A 21881-nucleotide genomic window follows, 5' to 3' on the forward strand; every position below is an offset into this window, starting at 1 on the left:
TGGGATAAGGATTTCATTTTGCAGTGTCGGAGTGCCAAGGAGGCACAGATGGTTCTGTTCGTTAGGTCAGGTAATTTGTAGTTTGAATAGGAGTGAATGACTCTCGAGAATGGTTCTAATGTGTTCAAGATTCTGCAGGAAACAATCAGCTATCTCAAGGTTGTAATTGTGGTTAGAGACTGTGTTTTCATGGGAAGAGGTTAAGACTTGTTGTATTTCTATGTGAATTATGGGATTCTATGTATTAGTATCAGGAAAGTAAAGGTAACAGACTTGGATTCGCAGGAAGTTCTTCAGAGTAAAACAATCTGGAATGTGGGGTTTCTGGGAATATTGAGAGAGTATTCAGCAGCTTATGGGTCTTAGACAGTGTGGATTTATGCTTGGGCCTCGTGTGGTAAACCTGGGTTGAGGAATTGTAGTGCTACAGCAAAAGGGGATATCAAGTTGAAAATGAATTAGAAGGAAATCTAGATAGATGGAGTAGCTTGATAGTAGACCGAATCGGTATGGAAAGGAAATGATTAATTCCCTGTATGTGTTCAAGGTAATGAGTTCTTACAAGTATTTTACAGCACTGCTCTTGGGTTTTGATGGCTTGCTTAGCTTGGTCTTGTTAGAAGGATTCAGTCCTGGCAGTTAATTTGTGCGAACGGAATTGGGAGAGTTCTTATTGATCTCTACCGTGGTTGGGGAGGTGCATTTTCTACGAAGGTGAGGGGCATGAGATGCGTAATGATTCTTCTTCTAGATGGGATCAACGGAAGTTCTTGGCTAGATGAGTTACAGCTCAGTTCTGAAAGGAAGGTCATAAATTCTTAGACAGCACGACAGTTTTAGACAATTAGGTAGATGATATTACTAAATGGTGTGCCTTGATAAAGGTATAAACTTCAGAAAAAGGGCAATGTGTTTGAATTAAGGATACTTCATTAGTATTGTGGCACTCTCTTGTTGGATTCTACTGTTGATATTCAGGGTGTCTTGGTAGCATAGAGGAATTATAAGAGTATCCCTCGTGGAATGATCGAGTATCGAATGTGTGTTAGATATTCGGGCAGTGTAGCTGGGATCAGATATGACGATTCGTGTGCTTTATGGATTGAGAGACTGAGAGTTTCAGTGATCAGATGGCTTTGTGGTTGTGGACCGTGAGAAAATAGCTAAGGTTAGTTAGAGGGTAGTATGTGCCATGGTTCAGTCATTGCGAACCTTCAAAGAGTTAATTATCTATTATGAGTGACCAGAGTTGATTTGGGTTCATCGATAGGTCCAACATGGATGTGTATTCTGTACCTGGTCAGATTTGTTCACTCTGAACGGCTATTGTTGGGAGATGTTCCATTCGATTGTTGTTGATCTTATTCGTGATATTTGAGTTACCCTCCTAGGTTACGAGGAGTTGAGATTTGATGGTTATATGCACAAATGGTGCGGTTTCAGTGGGGCTTTATAGCGGGATTTGAATGAGACGGGCATATGGGGTGTTGCATGATTGGTTGCGCATTGGATATGTTCCTTCGGGCTGGTGTGGCATTGCGTCATTTGCTCTTCCGTGGTTATGGTGATTCACTTTTGGGTGCTAGGCATCAAATTGGCTTGGTTGATGGTTTGGGCATAGTGACTTGAGGTGTTTCATGTGGAGCAGTGTTGGGATAGGACCGCGGATTGTAGCGAAGCTACGTGGAGATATGACCTTTCGGGGTAGATTCAGGTGTTCTATTTCTATGATATGAGACGGGGTCTCAGCCTTGTGTTGTGATGGTACTGATGAGCTTGAGGTACAACTCTTTCGTTTGAGTCATTTTTCATGATTTGAGTATGTTCAGACTGTTTCTTATTGGTGCGCGTATTATGCAAGTTATGGCTTAGGCCTGTATTGAGGTGTCATATCACCAGAGTGGTGTGTTGGATTCGAGGTGATCGTTGGGGTCACTAATGAATACGAACGGATTTGATTTCAGCTTGCTGAAGGATAATATCAAGGTTCGGCTAGGAATCTGCTGTAGTATTAGTCAAAAGGGAAGTGGCTTCATGAATGGTTGACCTGAGGAATGGTTATGGCTCACTGTGTGTTTTATTTATATCTGGCAGTATATGAAAGTGTTAGGATGAGACTTTGGTGATAAGAGGTTTTCTACCGGTATTCGTTTGTTGTGTACAGCTGCTGTGAATGGAAGTTATCGCTACAGGTGTTTGAGTTATGTGGTATATTAGATAATTGCACCGAGGTTGCAAGCATGGGTTATTACAGCTTGTTCGGGCTTATTCAGCGTATAAATGTGAAATTCTGATTGTATTGATGATTTCGGAAGTGGAAATGTGGTTCTATGGTTTATGGGCTAGATTGGAATGTGAAATTTCAGTTTCTATGTGTTGTCAGACCTACAGGAGGTAGGGTCACGTGGGATCACCCCCGGGTATATGCTTGGTAAGGTTATTCAGCTATTGGTTGACTTCTAGAACAACTCTGGGAACGTTCGAGGACGAACGTGTGTTTAAGTGGGGGAGGATGTAACGACCCGACCGGTCGTTTTGAGCTTTTGCACTTTGATCGCCAGTTCTCGGGCATGACTTGCCCCGTGTTATGTATTACGACTAATGTAGATCATTGGTTTTGGTTTTCAGGAAAATTTGGAATGAATTTGAAAGAAACAGTCTCAGTTGAAAGCTTTGAATTTAGAAGGTTTGACAAAGAGTTAACTTATTTGTATATGAGCCCGGATTGGAATTTTTATGATTTGGTTAGCTTCGGGATGACTTATGACTTAGGAGCGTGATCGGAATTGGTTTTGGAAGTCCGGTGTAGAATTAGGCTTGAATTGGCGAAGTTAGTATTTTGGCGATTTCCGGTTGATAGGTGAGATTTTGATCCGAGGGTCGGAATGGAATTCCGAGAGTTGCTGTAGCTTCGTTATGTCATTTGTGATATGTATAGACTCGTGGCGAGATAAGGAATCCGGTGATGTTAATTTTCTGATTTTTTGAGAAGTGGGCCCGGGGCTCGGGTTTTGCCAATTTCGTGAATTTTGATATTTTTTGAGTCTTTTCGATTGGGTTATGTTCCCTTAGCCTATTGTAACGTATTCATTGTGGTTTTGACCAGATTCGACGCGCGAGGAGGTCGATTTACGAGGAAAGGGCATAGCGAGCTAGGATTTTGGCCGGCTTGAGGTGAGTAATGATTGTAAATGATACCCTGAGGGTTTGAAACCCCGGATTTACACATCGTAGTGCTATATTGAGGTGACTTGCACGCTGGTTAGTGGGCGTGGGGTAGAGCACCGTTAGGGATTGTGACTTGGTCCGTCCCGTTTGATGAATTTACTGCGTATTTGACTGAAATTTACTTGTTATCATCGTGATTTGGGCTGATATCCATATTTGGGCTTCGTGCCAACTATTTGAATCCTTCGGGGATTATTATCGGTGTTCCCTCACTGTTTTGACTTAGTACTTGAACTCAGTCGTACTGTTTCTCCACTATTTTACAACTCAGCCACTTTTACTCAGGTTTGAGTTTTAAATGATATTTTAAATGATAATTTGGGCTGAGAACTACTGTTTTACTAATGCCGAGGGGCTTGTGATGATATTCTGACTGAGTATGGCCGTGGGCCAGATGTGAGGATACACTGAGTGATATGAGGCCGAGGGCCTGGATGGGAGGGTTTTATATTATGGATCGGGCTGCACGCCGCAGCGATACTTATATGGATCGGGCTGCACGCCGCAGCGATATAGCGCTTGGGCAGTAGGAGCCCCTTCGGAGTCTGCACCCCCACAGTGAGCGCGGGTACCCATATGGATCGGGCTGCACGCCGCAGCGAGATATGGATCGGGTTGCACGCCGCAGCGATATGTGGATCGGGCTGCACGCCGTAGCGGTTACTATATGATACGGTTCTAAGAGTGATCTGAGAGAGAGAGAGAGAGAGAGAGCCCGAGGGGCTGAGAGTGTTTCTGAGAGTGAGCCCGAGGGGCTGGTACTGTTTTGAGATATTGCCCGAGGGGCGAACTTATATGTGGGCATCTTGCATATCTATTTGCCTTTTTACCTGTTATACTGTGACATTTGTGCCCGAGGGGCGGTTATTCTATGCTTATCTGCACTAACTGTTTGAAATCATTTCGTAACTGTTGGAAAGATCATTTTTAAAAAGAGATTTTAAACTGAGTCAAGAGATTTTCCAAAGATTTCACAGCTTCACTGTTTTTCTCAAAGGATTTTACACTGCTTCTATGCAACATGATGGTTGCTTTACGTGATTTCTTACTGCTCAGTTGTTATTTACCTTTATTACTCACTGAGTTGGAGTACTCACTTTACTCCCTGCACCTCGTGTGTAGTTGCAGGTATTTATTCACTCGGTAGCGGGTATTGGCTGTTTGGAGGCAGAGCTGTGGTAGTTTAGCGAGGTGACTGCCAGCGTTCGCAGCACCCTTTTCTTTCTATGTTATTCATTATTCCTGTTCAATGTATTTCTAGACTTGTAAATGTAATTACATACTTATAGATGCTCATGACTTGTGACACCCCGATTTTAGGCTGTGTCGGGATGGTTCTACCATTATTATCTAAGTTTCCGCAAAATTTTTTTATTAAATCATGCTTCATAATTGCTTAATGGTGATTAACTGCTTAAAAGAGGTGTTCTGTATTGATCTGGCTGGCCTTGTCTTCCCGAGAGGCGCCATCACGACCGGGTTCGGGAATTGGGTCGTGACAATTTCTTTCCTTACTTGTCACCTGCACTTCACTGTTTGCACTGACTCCCTTAATTAAAGGGAGATTCGAACCGATTTTTATACTGAGTTCTATAATTACTGAACAATTGATTCTTGCCTTATTCTAACCTGTTTTTAAACTACTATATATAAATGGCTCTCTTTTACAGTCTTAACACACGAACTCTTGGTTTAAAACTCTCTCACACACTTAAAATTTTCTGCTCTCTTTTGTACTACTTGTTATTGCTCTAAGTTAGCCGGCTGCAAGCCAGGGCTAACCATTGTGTTCTCCTGCTCTTTCACTGTGTTTGCTATCCTCTTTACTGGTATGTCCTAGTTTCAATTCAGAGTTCCAACAACAGTATGATTCTCTTATTATTTCAGTACATTCTGTTTCTAGTTTGCTTTTATTCGTGGTTTTGCTGTGAAATATGCTGTTAATATGTTTACATTATTAAGCATGTTATAAACTTCCCTCCTTTTAGAATCAGTGTGTTACCCCCTCTGTTTGTTTCTGAACATTCCCAGACCTTTGCTTGATTATGTGTTTGCAATTAAGTGTTCTATGAATCCCGAACCCCCTTGACCCCTGTTTGGTTCTGTGACTACTGGATGTGCATGAACCTGTCTTAAAGGTTGTGTTTGGACTTCTATTCGGTTCTTCAATCTCTTTTTAAACAGTCTCTGTTGTTTTACTAAATTACTTTCAAACAGACTTTTTAATACAATCTTTCACTAAAAACCTTTTCAACTTGTGTCAAGTACTTTCACTTTACTCCTAGATTAATAAGTTTTGCCCCCTCCAGTATCTGTACTGCCTTGGGATCCTCTTGAGAACCCTCTGAACTCTGGTATACTGAGGCCGGCCCTTCCACACTGCACTTGTTCAATTTTTGTTACCAAGTCTAGGTGTAAGCACTGCCCAGGATCCTTGAGATCCTTAGGGAACTTTGATGCACCTAGACTATGTCATAGTATATGGAATTGAGGCATATGAGGTAATTGGAGGCTTTGAGGAATCTGGGCCTAATTGAGGCTCCCTCTTGATTTTTATTTACTTATGAAATTCATTCATTGGTCTGTAATAACTTGTAAACAGATATTGGGGTATTTAGTGAAAAAGGGTGGGTAGATACATGCTTTATGGGGTAATTCGGGTAGAAATCATGCTCCTAGGACCTTACTTTTAAATCTGTATGCTTTACTACGTAGAAATCATGTCTAAAGGTTCTGGATTTTGTGTTTAGAAATCTTGCCTATAGGTTCCAAACAATCATGTCTTAAAATCAGATTAATGATAGATTCCATGCCTATAGGACTTAATTCAGATTCTGGTACAACGAGTATTTATGTATGTTTCCCCGCCTTTAAACCGTTAAAATCAGTATTACACTTAGATATCATGCCCATAGGGAACCATATTCGAAATTCTGCTTTTCAATCTAGTTTAGTCTAAATAAGTCAACTTGATCACGCCTAGTTCATTTCTGAATTGGTTTCATTAAGTATTAAGTATTTCTTGAAACAAGTTCTTTTAAACTTCCTCAATGTCGTTAGATATCATGCCTATAGGAATTAAAGGAGTCCATTTCAAAACCTGCTTTGTTTTACATCAGTACTCCGCGTATAGGCAAGCCCTTAGGGCGTTTTCAAAATTGCATATCTGAAACTCTCTCTATCGCTTATATTTTCTAATCCTAACAAGCTTTAAAAAAAATCCGTTGGCAACCGCTAGGGTTATATCTTCTGAGTCTAAAAGAGGTTGTTTGTCTGCATATTCACCTAGACATTATCTAATAAAGACCTTAACTGTGCTTGAGTCGTGCTGCTTACGTGTTTGTTGGAGGAGGAAATTCTGAGCCTCTAAATTGCTCCCTTTATGTGTTGAAAGTCCTAAATGTTTTGATTGTCGCCTTAGAATTTTCGCCCTTTTTAAACCTTAGGGGGTCCGTCTAGAACCACCTATAGGTAGAGGTCCTAACTCCCTCCAGGACCATTAAGAAGGGACGGGTAACAGCACGCGATCGGAATCCGTGACCAGCACTCGCTTTGCATGACCAATAAGGGGACAGGAAGGATAGACATGGATATGATGACCGGTGCGCTAATGCCACGCGTAGCCCCTTTCTAAGGACTGATTACTGGGCATTGTACTGATGTGATCCTATAGGCTAACCAACCTAGGACAGCCCTTTACATTCACGAATATGCTTAGATTGTAATTCTTTTCAAAATCTATCTTTTCATTAACTATTTTTCAAACATCCGTTTATTTAAATTTAAATCCCCTACTATTTGAGTCATACTTGTTTATTTACCAAATTGTACAAATCCACAAAAACTGTTTAGCCGGGAACCACACTAGTGGATCCTGAGGGGTGCCTAACACCTTCCCCTTAGGATAATTTCAAGCCCTTACCCTGTCTCTGGTTACCAAACGTAGTTATAAATGAACCCTATAGGTGCCCTAACACACCTTAAATCGTTAGGTGGCGACTCTTCAAAAATGCAAACCCCTTTCCCAAAAGGAACGAGTTGTCCCAACACCAAAATGTCATAAACCCGATTTTGCGAGAAAAAAGGGGGCGCGACAGTGCGGAACCGCAGATGCGGTGGACCCCCCTCGCTGAAGCGAAATCACTAGCAGAAAAGGGCTAAGTGCGAGGGTTTGATTTCATTCTCCATTTTTGGACCTAGAGAGCTCGGATTGAGGTGAAATTTCGAGGGATTTTCAGAGGAAGCTTGTGGGTAACTATTCTTAACTCGTTTATAGTTATATCCCACTAATCTATAGTTGATTTCATCATTAAATTAGGGATTTGAGTTGGAAATGTGGGGAAAAATGGTAGAAACTTCATAGACTAAAATTTCGAGTTTTGGAAGGAGATTTGAGGTCGGATTCGAGTAATTCTTGTATGGTTAGACTCGTGAGTGAATGGGTGTTCATATTTTGTGACTTTTACCGATTCCGAGACGTGGCCCGGGGAGACTTTTTTGGGCAATTTTCCAATTTCTTGCTTAAGCTTTGATTTCATTAGGTAGATTAGTTCTTGTAGTTATATTTATGATATGTAATTGATTTTGGCTAGATTTGGGCCACTCGGAGTTGGATATTCTTGGAAAGAGCATTGTTACGGATTTATTTGAGCTTGGTTTGAGGTTAGTGGCTTGCCTAACCTTCTGTGGGGGAACTCCCCTTTGGATTTGGTATTGGTTTGATATGTGAGCGACGTGTACGTGAAGTGACGAGTGCGTACACGGGCTATTTGTTGTAAAACTCCATTTTCATTAAGTAATAACCTATTTCACTTTAATTGAGCTACACTAGCATATGTAATTATCCTGTTTAGTTTAGAATAGCATGTCTACGTGTCTTAATTGCTTATCTGAACTCTCTGCAGCATGCTAGTGAATTCCCTGTATCTCCTTGACTTGTACTTAGTCTAAATTGTAAGTTTTCGTGTTGTAGCTGTTATTTCTATTGTCTGAGTTGTGTATTTACTTTTGGGGCTACGAAACGGTATTCCAGTAGATCCCCCTGCATATTTACTTTGAGACTACAGAATAGTATTTTGGGAGATCCCGTTATACATTTACGTCTGGGACGAGACGGTATCTCGGAAGATCCCCTGTTTTTATCTCTGTGTACTGAGCTGCTGCCCTTCTATGATTTCATATGTTAATTTCGATCCTTATTTTACTGTAATATTTCATTCTGTCTTGTTTTTATTATATCTATACCAGTAGGGCCCTAACCTGACCTGGCACTGCTCCACCGAGGTTTGGCTTGGCACTTACTTGGTACCATTAGGTGTCCTCATGCTATTTCCTACAAATGTTTTCATGTGCAAATTCAGGTACTGCTTATCAGCTGCATTATCGGTGAGTAAAAACAACTTTGGAGTCTTCAAGGTATATATGTCGCGTCCGCAGACCTTGGAGTCCCTTTCTACTCTTCTCCAAGTTAAACACTTCCTTTATTTCCTTTGTTAGACTCTGGAGTATAGGGATACTATTTTCTTTCTGTAGTTTGTGACTCAAGATGTTTCGGGGTTTGGGCTTACTGTGTATTACTGAGTAGTTGGTTATTGTACATGCCAAGCAGCATGGTATTCAGCTATGTTGTCACAGTTGCAGTTAGTTGATTAATTTATGTTATCATTTCACTTTTCGGCAAATGTTAGGATTACCTAGTTGTAGAGACTAGGTGCCGTCACGACGTTGTACGAAGAGAAAATTTGGTCGTGACAATCTCTCTGCCTACGTTTTCATCTTTACATTCTTGAGTTACTGTTTTAATTTTCTGTACCTATTGATATTTGGTTTTCTTTCGCCGTTGATTTGCTATTTGAGGTCAGCTTCTACACGATGCATCTAAGTCCATGTTTGCCTCTACTGATAAAATTTGATAGTACTAAGTTTGAGAAGCTCTTCAAAATATTGAGGTATCAAAATTAATATATAAATTGCTTTAGGCATCTTGTATTTTAAAATTTATATTAAGCTATTTCGATGGTGGACTTCTGCTGTTTAGAAAATAATTTCAGGGTAATTTCAAGTTGTTGTTTTAGATATTTTTTCATTGCGTTGCTTCGTCTCCCTCCGATTTCCTCTAGATTTAGCTTCATTTCATAATCCATGGACAGTTATTTCCTTGGTGGAACTAAGAAAGTAGACGTGCTATACTTAGAGCATATGCGTACAAATGTTGCTTTTCATGACGAACAGTGCTAGCCAACCCATAAACATCAAATAACAAACAGTAGTTGCTACAACACAAAATTATATAAGACTTGCTTTCATGAAATTTCATGGAGTTCCATTCAAAATAAGAGAGCAAATTTTTAACATGTCCCGTATCTTATAAATACTTTTAGCTTTTGCAGATCTATATAAAATCTCTTACATATTTTGTTGTATGCAAAATCTTTTTTATATTTTGCTTTGCGGATTCATGAAATCCATCCAAGAAGTTGGGGAGGGGAATGAGTGAAATTATTCTGATAAAGAAAGATCGACAGGCACCCGAATATGAACAACTTATAAAACAAGACCACCATGGACTGGTAATGAACTTTTGTCGACAAACATAGGCAGTATGAAAGGTTGAAGTATAGCTTAGTTAGGAATACTTTCCACATAGTGCAAAGACTTCTTCAGTTAAAGAAAAATAAACAATGTCCATAAAATAGATGATTAAGTGAAATATAACTTTCAGATGCATTCCTTATAATAATTTATTAGGTAAAAGTGTACTCACATGTTGCAGTCATATACTTGCTCCAAGTCTTCAAGATTCTCAACCTAACTTAAGAGCTCTTTTTTTATTTATCAACATCTTTTAATGTCAAAGACTCAAATACCATCTTGATTGCATAAATACCATTGCAAGGTAAACCAGGACTTATATAGTGTATTTTATGATCAAATTATTCAGAATGCTTTCCCATAGGCACTCTGCTTGTGATATTGATAGAAAACACTACTATCGGCTATATATCCCCACATTTTGAAGCTAAAGATAGTTAAGGAAGGTTGTTTTATGGTGTGGGGATATTGTAGATGGATTTGTGGCATGAAATTTATTGTGGGATAGAGGAATTTCTATTGTGGAGCATTGTAGTTGAATTTTGCATATTAAGTGCTTGATGAAATGCCTAAAAGAACTTTATTGTTCTTTCTAGTAATGGTTTGGTTTGTTTGTGTTGCTATAGATTGAGGTGGTTCGAGTAGCGGAACTTCATAGGAACTCTAAGAAAAAGCTTAATCAAGGTATGTTGACTAAACACCCTTTCTAGAATCGGAATTCACGAGTTCCTCGTAAGTTCCAAATGTGGTTTGTTCAAACTCCTATTCCTATTGTTTCAAATTGCTTCCGATGATTGATTTTCCCAAATGCTTATGTACTCGAGTCGCGTTCTAATTGATCCTGTCCTATTATGCTTCCCCTTAGAGGGAAAATTTTCAAATATGGTTGTTGTAACTAATGTAGACGATTTGAATCCATGTTTCAATTGTAAATCACGATGCTCTCCTTTGTAAGTATTTCCAATGTGTTTGAGTTCTTACATACTCATGAGTTGAAGCAATAGATGTCATGCTCCCCTTTTGGGAAAAGTGTTCTAAGAATAAATGGTGTATTAATCACTTATGATTTTAACTTATATTCTGATTGCCAATCATTATGCTCCACTTTTTAAAAGAAATTCAATGAGTCTAAGGCACTCATTACTAATGAACTTAAAGCTATAATTTTTGAAATGTTCTATATATTGATGTTTATGATAATGATCCAAGACAATAAAGAAATAAATGTGTGAAATATGAAATGCGGCCATTAATGTGCCATGAATGAGGAACCCTAGATATAGCCAAGAGAGCCAATGAAATAAAGATGTTGTGAATGGTTAAAAGTGCTAATGAAGCGTTAGATGGTACGAAAAGCTATGAGATGAATACATTTATATTTCTATTTCCTATATATACAAAATATTTATTGGAGTATCATTAGCGAGCCGAAGAAAGGTGGGTTGTAAAGGCCTACAACCGAAACTACACGTATCGGTGTAGGAGTTGATTGAGGGATGAATTCTCATGGTATATTGTATTGAGATTATTCCCCTTAATTGGGATGAGCTTGTTGCTGGCATTGGATGTCGACTCACACGTCATATGTAGGGAGACGGCCTAGCCGATATGGTGGTGATGGGACACCATGTCGCACCCATGGTGTTTCCTCCTTATTATTATTATTTTATTTGATTCACATCACATGTCGATCCATATTCGCAGGTGGAGAGACGGCTTAGCTGATCTAGACCTGATCCGACTCCATGCCTCGTGCATGGTGTGATGATCGGTGGCTCAAGATCTCTCGACCAAAATTGATAATGTTTGATCATATTTTAACTTGGCAATTAAATATTATTGATGTTCTTACCGCTTCCATGTTTCTCTCCTTTTATGTTGATTTTCACTCCATGAGAGTGTATTTAGCTTTGCATACTAGTTCTATTTCATATGTTCTAACGTCCCTTTTGGCGGGGATGCTGCATCTTTATTGGATAAAGGTGGCTTAGGTTCTTGATAGGTGTACCTCTTCTTAGCTGATTTGGTGAGTGATATTTAGCTTAAAGTATGTATATTTATATGCATATCGCCTCGCATTTTACTTATGTTTCATAGATTTCGGATGTGAAATGTAATGATTTATGTTAATTTGTGGTATTTTTATGTATAGGAATCATCCGGAGATAATATGGGACGAAGGTGCGAGATTGGAGGCAAAAAGGAGCGAAATGGGAAAAAGGCCACAGAGTAGCGCCCAAGCTAGCGTAGGGCGCTACCTGTGGCGCAGAAGGCAGAATGCTAAAAAGTTCCAGTGCCAGGGCTAGCTCCCCACGCTACATTGGGTGTTGGTGATAGGAAAGTTCTCCTTGTTCGCTCGGAAAAAGGTTATTTCGGTCGAAGACCTCCCCCCCCAAACTCCTAGTTGGGGTTTGGTTCCAATCCAAGCCTGCCGCTCGTCGTGTTAAATTGTAGTTTTGTTGGTGACATTTGTGCACTTGTTATTGTGTAGATTGATTGGTGTTGTTGGGATATTGGGTGTGTTATGGTGCTGAAGGTATATAGTTGAAGGTTGTATGTGTTCTTGTTGTTCTGATGGACTTGGGGAAAGCAAGGAAAACAAGGGAGATGTTGTCCGTTTTAATGTAAAATAAGCTTGTCATTCGTTGTACGATAGTTGCATCATTCATAGCTTAACGATAGTATTATTGTCGTTGTTGTAGCTTAAATTGAAACAACACAAGTTCAACGTGGTCAATGGACAGACTATGATAAGGTATGTTAAGGCACTTCATTCTTTCTTTTGGAATGATCTAAAGTGAAATGAACGTAAACGATACAATATTTCATAACGGATCTATTCCTGGAAACTAAGGTTGTCCATGTTGTTGTTTCCTTATAAAGTTATTCTAAGCATGTATGTATGATGCTTGAATTCTATTGAGGTTCATATTGATGGTATGATGTCAATAACGTTAATCGAAGGTGCAACGACCTTACGTCACTCCGAAAGGCTTAGAATGTGATTCTATGAGTCCTACATGCATTATATATATGTATCTGCTTTACTCTACCGAGCCGCGCTCTAGTCGGTCGGGTACGACGCCTATTGCAAAACTACTGATCAGTTGGGTTTAACCGAGCTCCACATTGCCGGGTACGATTCTACCGAGCCTTATGATGGTCGGGTACACTTTTACCGAGGCCTGTTTGAGGCCGGGTATGATATGATGATGATGATGCCCACAGGGGCGAATGTTTTTAAAAGATTCTGTATATATGTATCATGTATTTCATGTCAGTAGCCCTCAAAGGTACTCATATGTTACAAGTTGTATCTTCTCTATCTCTCTTTACATTATTATTCTTATTTATGCTTTTCAGGCTTACATACTCGGTACTTTATTCGTACTGACATCCTTTTTTTCTAAGGATGCTGTGTTTCATGTCTGCAAGTCCCGGTAGACAGGTTGGCAGTCCTTTTAGTAGGCTAATAGCTCAGCGGAAGGTGTTTGTGTACTCCACTTGCTCCGGAGTTGCCTATTTGGTCAGTATGTTTGGACGTGTATTGATTGGTACGGCGGGGCGCTATCTCGACCTTTATGATGTTTATGTACTCCTAGAGGCTTGTAGATATATGTCATGTATAAGTATGCTTGGATGGCCTTATCGGCATATGTTTCGAGCGTACAAATGATCATATCGTCCATATAGGCCCGTATGTCACATGTATAAGTTTGTATATCATATTGGGTCGTCCTATGTCTAGTATTCCCTTATGTTTTAGTTTGGTTTATCTAATGATGAAATTTCCGACTCATTTACCCATGATAGTATGACAAAAAAGATACGTTACGTTGGTAGTCAGTTGGGTAAGGCACCAGGTGCCCGTCGCGGTCCATCGGTTTGGATCGTGACAAAACTTCTCAACTTTCCAGACCGTCAATTGTCCAACTTTCGCCATTCAAACCAAAATGACCTACGGACCTCCAAACAAAATCCGGACATACTCCTAAGTCCAAAATCACCATACGAAGATATCGTTACCATCAAAACTCCATTCCGGAGTTGTTTACTCATAAGTCAACATCCGATCAACTCTTCCAACTTAGGCTTCCAACCTTGGAACTAAGTGTCCTAATTCAATCCGAAACATCCGCGGAACTAAACCAACCACCTCAGAAAGTCACACAACTATAATTGAACATAGAATAAGTAATAAATGGGGGGAAATATTCTACAATACTCAAAATAACCGGTCGGGTCGTTACAATTTTGTGTAGATCCAGGCGTTGGTAGCAACAAACTTTAGAAGTGGCCTTGTCGCTGGTAGAGGCGATCCATGGAAGTGCTGCATGTTTGCTCGCAGACCCTTGGAGTCTCCTTCCTCTATCTTTCATAATGTTATTTATACATTCAAACAGTATTGCATTATTGAGAGAATTCACTTATATTTGGTTTTAAAGCTCATGACTTCGTACTACAAGTTTCTTGGGGATTTATGTTGCAGTACCTTATGCTATCTTTTGTTGAGTATCTCTCTGCTATTTATGATATTTCAGTTAAACTATATCTCATTTTGCTTAATTTTATTTATGTTATATGTTGGCTTACCTAGTCTCGGAGGTAAGGTGCCATCACGACCATTAGTTGGATTTTGGGTCGTGACAAGTTGGTACCAGAGCTCTCGGTTCATAGGTTCTACGGATCATGAGCATGTCTAGTAGAGTCTTGTGGATCGGTACGGATACGTCTCTACTTATCTTCGAGAGGATATTTGAACCTTTATCTTTCTATGATGTTTTCCTAGGTCGGAGCCGCGAGAGGCCGGGGCGGGGCAGAGGTAGAGGTAGGGCACGAGCCACAGCTAAGGATCATGCTAAAGCAGCTACTGTAGAGCCACCAGTAACTCATGTTGAGGAGTAGGTTTGTGATCATATTAAGGTGGTGGGACCAGCTCAGGCTCCAGAGGGATCTAATGTTAGACCAGGACTCTAGGAGACTTTGACTCATATTTTGAGCGTGTTCGAGGGTTTGACTTAGGTGGGTATGATCCCTGTTTCTCGAGCTACTTCATAGGCTCGGGTTGAGCCCAAACTCCCGCTGCATATACACTAGAGCAGCTGGCTCGTGGTTACCAGACATTGAAAGTCCTACTGCTGTAGCTAGTTATTGCAGTTCAGCCCAAGATTAGACCAGCCTTGACTGTTGATGAATAGAAGAGGATGGAGAGATTTTAGAGACTTCATCATCCCCACTTTAGTGGAGAGCACATTGATGATGCACAAGGTTTTCCTTATCAATGTCACTGCGTTCTATGTAATTTCTGTTTTTTGGACTTGAACGTAGTAGATTTTGATACTTTTAAGCTGACAGGGCCATCCTACTGATGGTGGAAAACTTATGAGTTGAGTAGGCTAGCTGGCACCACTCACATGGTCTCGGTTCTCAGTTCTCTTCTTGGAGAAGTTTACTCCAAATACTCGTAGAGATGAGGTGTATAGCCAGTTTGAGCACTTGCAACATGAGTGTATGACTATTACCTAGTACGAGATGAGGTTCACAGAGTTGTTGCGCTATGCAGCTTTTCTAATTCCTACAGAGAAGGAGAGGATCGGTAGATTTGTTGAGGGACTCAGCTATAGTCTTAGGTTTAGATGACACGAGATGTTGAGACTTAAACTACCTTTAACTAGGATGTCGAGACTGTCAGGAGGTTGGAGCGTATCCGCACATAGAAGAATGAGGATATAGTGACCAAAGGAGTTTGAAATGGTTTTTTCATAAAATTATGTAAGGGGGACTACATATTGATAATGCTTGATAAGCATTGGAGTCATCAAGTGGTTACTATATATACATATATATTGTATGGCTTTCTAAAATAAATATTTTTCTTTCTTGGAGTATTTTGCCTGAGATTATGACATAAAATAAGAAAAAAAATTTATGGATAATGCGATAGATAATCGAAATTAGAGAGTTCTAGAAACAATAATCATTATAAATTTTAATGAAAATCTTAAAAAGAAAAATAAAAGGTATGTATAAGAGGATATATCACGTACATTTGGGGGGGGGGGGGGGGTTTCAAATTATGTTTATTTAGTATATTATACATATGGATTTTGGGTCGGGTCAGTAGGGATCAGGAGAGGTCGGTCCTCTTTTAGTTGGGTTAACTTTTCTTAGATCGAAAACAAAAAATAGAAAATGTGGAGTAAAAATATTATATGGAAAGTTAGTTTTCCGGCAATTGTGACCTTTGTAGGTAAAAGTCTTGTGATTTTTGTGTTAGAAAACATAGTTAAATGACTTTTGTGGAAAAAGAAAATCATAGTTATATGACCATTTGTGAATTTTACACTATCTTTATGTTTCCTACTATTTTGTGCTTCTGTCATCAAATTGAGAAAACTCTTTAATATATACTACATGGTGAGATATGGTACGCTATTATGAATATATAGTGCTTACCCTTTAATGATCAAATTTTTTCTTAATTATAAAGTAAACTTTGAGATTGATGGCACTTGCATTGTTTAATGCACATTCACGAGTTTGTGATACTTTTAACGTTGTTAAACAGTATGGTGAGTACACATTTGCAGTATAATTAAACAAATTACTATTTTTTTAAATAAGGTATGTAACAATATATTTTAAGAAATTACTTAAATGGCACAAGATTTGATTACTGCTAGAAAGAATGTCATGTAGCAATTACCTTGTGTTTCATAATATAGCTCATAAAAGGTATTATTTTTATTACACTATTAAATTTGTTGCTAAACTGATATGCAAATTTCATAATTTTTCTACCATAAAAGGAAAATACATAAAAGATTGTATAGTTTAAACTGGGATAATATTTATGTTTCGACATATACAACCAAACTATTACACCCCAGTTTCCAATTATATAAACTTATTTTATATGTTACCATGTCTTGATATCATAGATAGATTTTCTCTATCGTAAAAGTAGGTCACTGAAAATATATATAGTTACCCTCCCAAGCCTCCATATATACTTTATTTCATACCTTTGAACTTTCCCAATTGCAATAGAAAGTGTATTTTATCTCTTCCTTAAAGAATGGCTAGGAAGAAAATCAAGATAGCTAGGTTGGTTGATGAGTGTAGAAGATCAGTTGTTCTTAAAGAAAGGCTTGAAGCTTTGTTTAAGAAAGCAGATGAGCTATCTGTTCTATGTGGCGTAGAAATTGGTATTGTTGTTTTCAGTCCTGATAAGAAAAATGATGAATATGAGTGGCCATCAAGAGACAAATTTAAACAACTCTTGATGAGGTTTCTAGATACACCACCGGTAGAGAGGCTTAAGAAGTTGACAACAAATGAAATGTTCCTCAGGAAAGAGATGGAGAAGACTGTAAGAAAAATTGATCAGCAAAAGATAGAAGAAAAAGAAATGGAACAGCTATTTAAGCAGTTATATTTTGGGGAAAAGACGGTCTTTGAACTGGATAAAAGACAACTTATAGGCGTTCGCAACTTGGCTATAAAGGTGAAGGAGAATGCCGTTGAAAGGAGAATACAACTCAAGTTACAAGATCAGCGTCTTTTGGTACCAATTGATCCCGTACCACTTCGAGTGGCTCCACTGAATATAGAAGATCGACGTCAACTTATTCTGTTACCAATGTGTTTACCCTCGAATCCGGATAACAATTGAATTTATATGGGGTTTTAAGGATCCGTGAACTAAAAGATACAAAAGGTTTTTAGGTTAAGGAAAATAAAGATAAAGACTCAACAATTGCTGTTAAAGTAAATAATCGCAGAATATAATATTGCTTAGAACAATTGTGCTTGATGATCCACAAGAATTTAGAGAGATCCCCTTTTATACATTCTGATTAAGGGTAAAAATAAGGTAGGTCAATTGATTACATCGTGGATCCCTGTAATTACGCCTTAATGGCCTGAAGTGGTTGAGAAAATCACGTTTGGGCGAGATATCCGGCGACGCTTGGTTATCCGTTACGAGTCCGGCTTCCAACCTTGTGTGTTTCTCCATCCGGTGGTGACTCCTATCGAGCTCTGTAACGGTCTCGAAATGACTCGACCTCGGTTGTAGACGTGGCCGTCGTTCTACCTTGCATCCAGGTCGGGTTCGATGGCCCCGATTTGCTCCGGACCGGACCCAACCCGGTCGGGCTCAAGCAAAAAAGGGTATCACCTAATACAGATAGTCCCCTCGTTTATTAGAGAGTAATGATAATAAACGATATGACCGGTGACGTGATGCCCGTGACGTATGGCCATACGCCAGGTGAAAAAGCCATCGAGTGCTCTGACCACGCCTGCTGCAGGCATTTAATGCTTCTCTTAATTATCTGTCGCTTCGTGTCTGTGGCTTCGCGATTCGTGCCACCGCCTCATGGAAAAAGTATAAACGACCCTTCCAGGTTCAACATTTCCTATCTTTCTCAAATTCTGCGTTGGTTGTATTTTCTTTTCATCTCTTCGTAAAGCTTTAAGAAATGGCGAAAACTTCACAAAGTGTTCCTTCTAGACCAAGCTCGGCCGCGAGCCCCGCTAGATCTGATGAACATGCACCAGAACCCCCATTGAAAGCATTCACACCGACTGGTTGCTCGGTATCTGCCGACTTCCAGGTTGAAAACCCATCATCGGTCCCGGGCCGCGGCGAACCGGCATCGGAGTATATTAGTCTAATCACTCCCGGTTGCCTAGACCGGGTGAGGGCTGAATGTAGATGGGAAGGGAAAGACCTGGTCGCCCCTTCCCGTGACGAGTCGATTATGACTCACGTTGAAGGATATCTTAGTGTATATACATATCCCTTCACCTTAGGCCCCTTAGAACCCATCATAGTGGAGTTCTGCCGGCGGTACGAGGTGACCTTAGGTCAGATCCACCCCTCGATGTGGCGGATCGTATATCTCTTTCGGTTTTTTGTTGAGAGAGTCGAGGGCGATTTCCCCTTTACCCTCGACCATCTTCTTCGACTATACAGCCCCCGAATATTTCGAGGGGGATTAATAAAACTGGCCCGCCGGGCTAGCAAACCCCCATTCTCCAGCATCGATGAAGACAAAGATCGAGGCTGGATGAGCAGGTTTGTCCGGATCAGGACGTCCGACCTGATTCCGGCCGATTGCATGCCATTTCCGGAGAGGTGGAACCTCAAACGTAAGTATTTTCTCACTGTTCATCTTTTAGAGCGTGTTTTCCTCAACTTCTTCCTGAAACCCCCTTTTCTTGTGCAGCGGTGACCCAAACTCCAGCTGCCGTCAAGGATCTGGCCGGCTGGGTAAACAAGATAGTGGCCCAGCGGCCATATTCGGAGCGAAACTGGAAGGAAATCTCCAAAGGTCGGTGGGAGGCGAAAAACCATGGTAAGCCTTCTTTTTGACCGGTAGCGCATTTTTTCCTGTATATCGGGAATGCATCATAACCCTCGTGTTTTGCAGGCTTGCCCAAGGACGCGGAGATGAGGTCTTCAATACTATGCCCCCTTCCGGTTCCGGGAGAAAATAAAAGGCCCGGGGAGTCCGGTACGGACGAGCCCCAAAGGAAGATTAAGCGGACAAAAAGGGCCGCCCGCAAACTAAAAAGCCAAATCGTCTTGTCCTCCGAGGAGGAGGACGACAAAGAGGATGACGATGAGGAGCAGCCGGAGCTCGTCCGCCATCGGTCCATTCGACCGGACCCTGAGCCGGTGGTCCATCCAGTTGAGGCTCCTCTCGAGGACGTGAGGGTTGAGGATGCTAGTGAACCCTCGGCCCCTGCGCGGGCATCCCCGGGTACCGATCACCCGGTTACGTCCCCTCCATCTTCCTCGACTTGGGGGCAGCTGCCGGACGACATCCCGATGATGGGAGGTAGCTTCGAGACCTTTTTTGATGGGGTACCCTCCGCCAACACTTTCGGGCTCGAAATCCCCCGGAAAGACCTTCAGGCCGAATCAAGTGGGACTTCGGCCGTCAACAAGCTTGTTGATAGGTTTCCAGCTCCGAGCCTGGACCCGGACTGTAACAGGATAGTAACTTTTGCTATCCCCAAAGACGTCCGGGCTCTGGGGCCCCCGGTCGGGGTTGCAAGCTATCTTCATCACCTGATGACGGAGGAAGACCGGGCTGCAACCGAGGCTGTAGATTGGACATGCCTTTTCAACGAAGCCCAACAGGCGCAGCTCAAGGTACTTGCTTCTTCCTTTATTTCTAATATTTTTGCCTTGTGATTCAGTACTGACTCTTTAGACTTTTTCTTTGCAGGCATCGGTGCTATATCACTCGATGTTCCTCCGGATCAAGGACAAAATGGAGACGGAGCGAGAGGGGCGCCGGGTCCTTGAAGAAAAGCTGCTAGAAAGCCGGACCGGATTGGACCTTTTGAACAAAGAGCACGCGTCCTGTGCTATCCGGCTGGAGGAAGCGAAGAAAGAGCTTGGTTATAAGCTAAGGGGGGTGCAAGCCGAGCTTAATCGGGTTAAGGCCGAGCTTGACGAGAGCAGAGCCGAACTTAATGAGAACAAAGCCGAACTGGAAGCCCGGGTGCAACAGTTGGAGTCGGAGAAGACTTCCCTTCGGGAAGAGGTTGCGGACTTGACGTTGGCCAATGAGGCTCGAGTCCTTGAAATTGAGCTATGGACCAATCGATTTCGGGAAGCTGAGGCTAAAGTTTCTCAGGCCGAGGAGACTGCCAACGATATGGTGGCTCAATATAGGGCTGATGCTGATGCGGCCAACCAGCAGTCAAGAATGTTAGCCGAATATGCGAAGTGTCAGGCCCGGCTTGAAGTTCTTACTGAACTCCAACGTCGCGGTTTCGATCTTGCATCGGACGTCGCCAAAGCCGCCGAAGCTGAGGACGCTTCGAGAAGGGCGACGTTCCCCGAAGAATTCGAGGATGGCTCCGATTGACTCCGGGAATAGGCTAGGCTTTGTTTTGTTTTTTTTTTCCCCTCTTATGTAATTGCTCCGGTAGCGAGCTTTTTTATGCAACACTGCCCTTTGCCATTTATTGCTCCTTTTTCAATCTTGTTATTACTTTGCCTTTTATCTTTTTGGAACGATGGTAGTCCTTTATGCTTTTCGAAATAGTCTCCGAGTGAATGTATTCGAACTCAGGTGAACTTCGACCTTTGGGTTTTCTCAAGGCAGTCCCCGAGTGAGTTGATTCGAGCTCGGGTGAAGTCTAACCCTTAGGTTTCTTCGAAGCAGTCCCCGAGTGAGTGGGTTCGAGCTCGGGTGAAGTCTAACCCTTAGGTTTCTTCGAAGCAGTCCCCGAGTGAGTGGGTTCGAGCTCGGGCACAATTTGACCTTCAGGTTTTGTATCGATTTTACGCCTTTTTCTTAAGGTCTTACAAGTTCGAGTATACTTCGCCTTTTAGTGAAGTCGATGATGAAGCCGGTATTACCTCTTTTTGAGATTTTATGAATTTGGACCCGCCTTCTCGAGGACTTATGGTCAAAATAATGCCTTATCCAGGCCTTACGAATTTCGAACTCACCTCTGAGGTCTTTCAGTTTTATGTGTCGCCTTATCAAGGTCTTATGAGCTTGGACTTGCCTTCTTGAGGTCTTATAGTTTAAGCGTTGCCTCATTGAGGTTTTATGAGCCTAAAGCAGGTCTTATGTGATCGAATATGAGATCGAATATGCCTCGAGGAGGTCTTATGTTCGAATGTGCCTCGAGGAGGTCTTATGTTCAGATGTGCCTCGAGGAGGTCTTATGTTCGAATGTGCCTCGAGGAGGTCTTATGTTCGAATGTGCCTCTAAGAGGTCTTATGTTCGAATGTGCCTCGAGGAGGTCTTATGTTCGAATGTGCCTCTAGGAGGTCTTATGTTCGAATGTGCCTCGAGGAGGTCTTATGTTCAGATGTGCCTCGAGGAGGTCTTATGTTCGAATGTGCCTCGAGGAGGTCTTATGTTCGAATGTGCCTCTAGGAGGTCTTATGTGATCGGACTTGAGAGCATACCGAAGAGTCGAACAAAATCTTTTAGGTTATGATGTGAATATGCATCAGATAGTCTTTGCCATTGCAGTAATAGTTAATACATCATACTGATCCGAGCGGATTAGGTCAGGT

General features: G+C 41.2%; 1 protein-coding gene across 1 annotated transcript; it reads left to right on the forward strand.

Moving 5' to 3' along the window:
* LOC109237442 (agamous-like MADS-box protein AGL80) lies at nucleotides 16898-17487 on the forward strand. Its single transcript, XM_019403753.1, has 2 exons — nucleotides 16898-17364; nucleotides 17433-17487. The coding sequence occupies exons 1-2, from the start codon at nucleotides 16898-16900 to the stop codon at nucleotides 17485-17487; spliced, it is 522 nt and encodes a 173-aa protein (XP_019259298.1).

This window comes from Nicotiana attenuata, chromosome 1 (genome assembly GCF_001879085.1).
Source record: "Nicotiana attenuata strain UT chromosome 1, NIATTr2, whole genome shotgun sequence".
NCBI classification, from domain to species: domain Eukaryota; kingdom Viridiplantae; phylum Streptophyta; class Magnoliopsida; order Solanales; family Solanaceae; genus Nicotiana; species Nicotiana attenuata.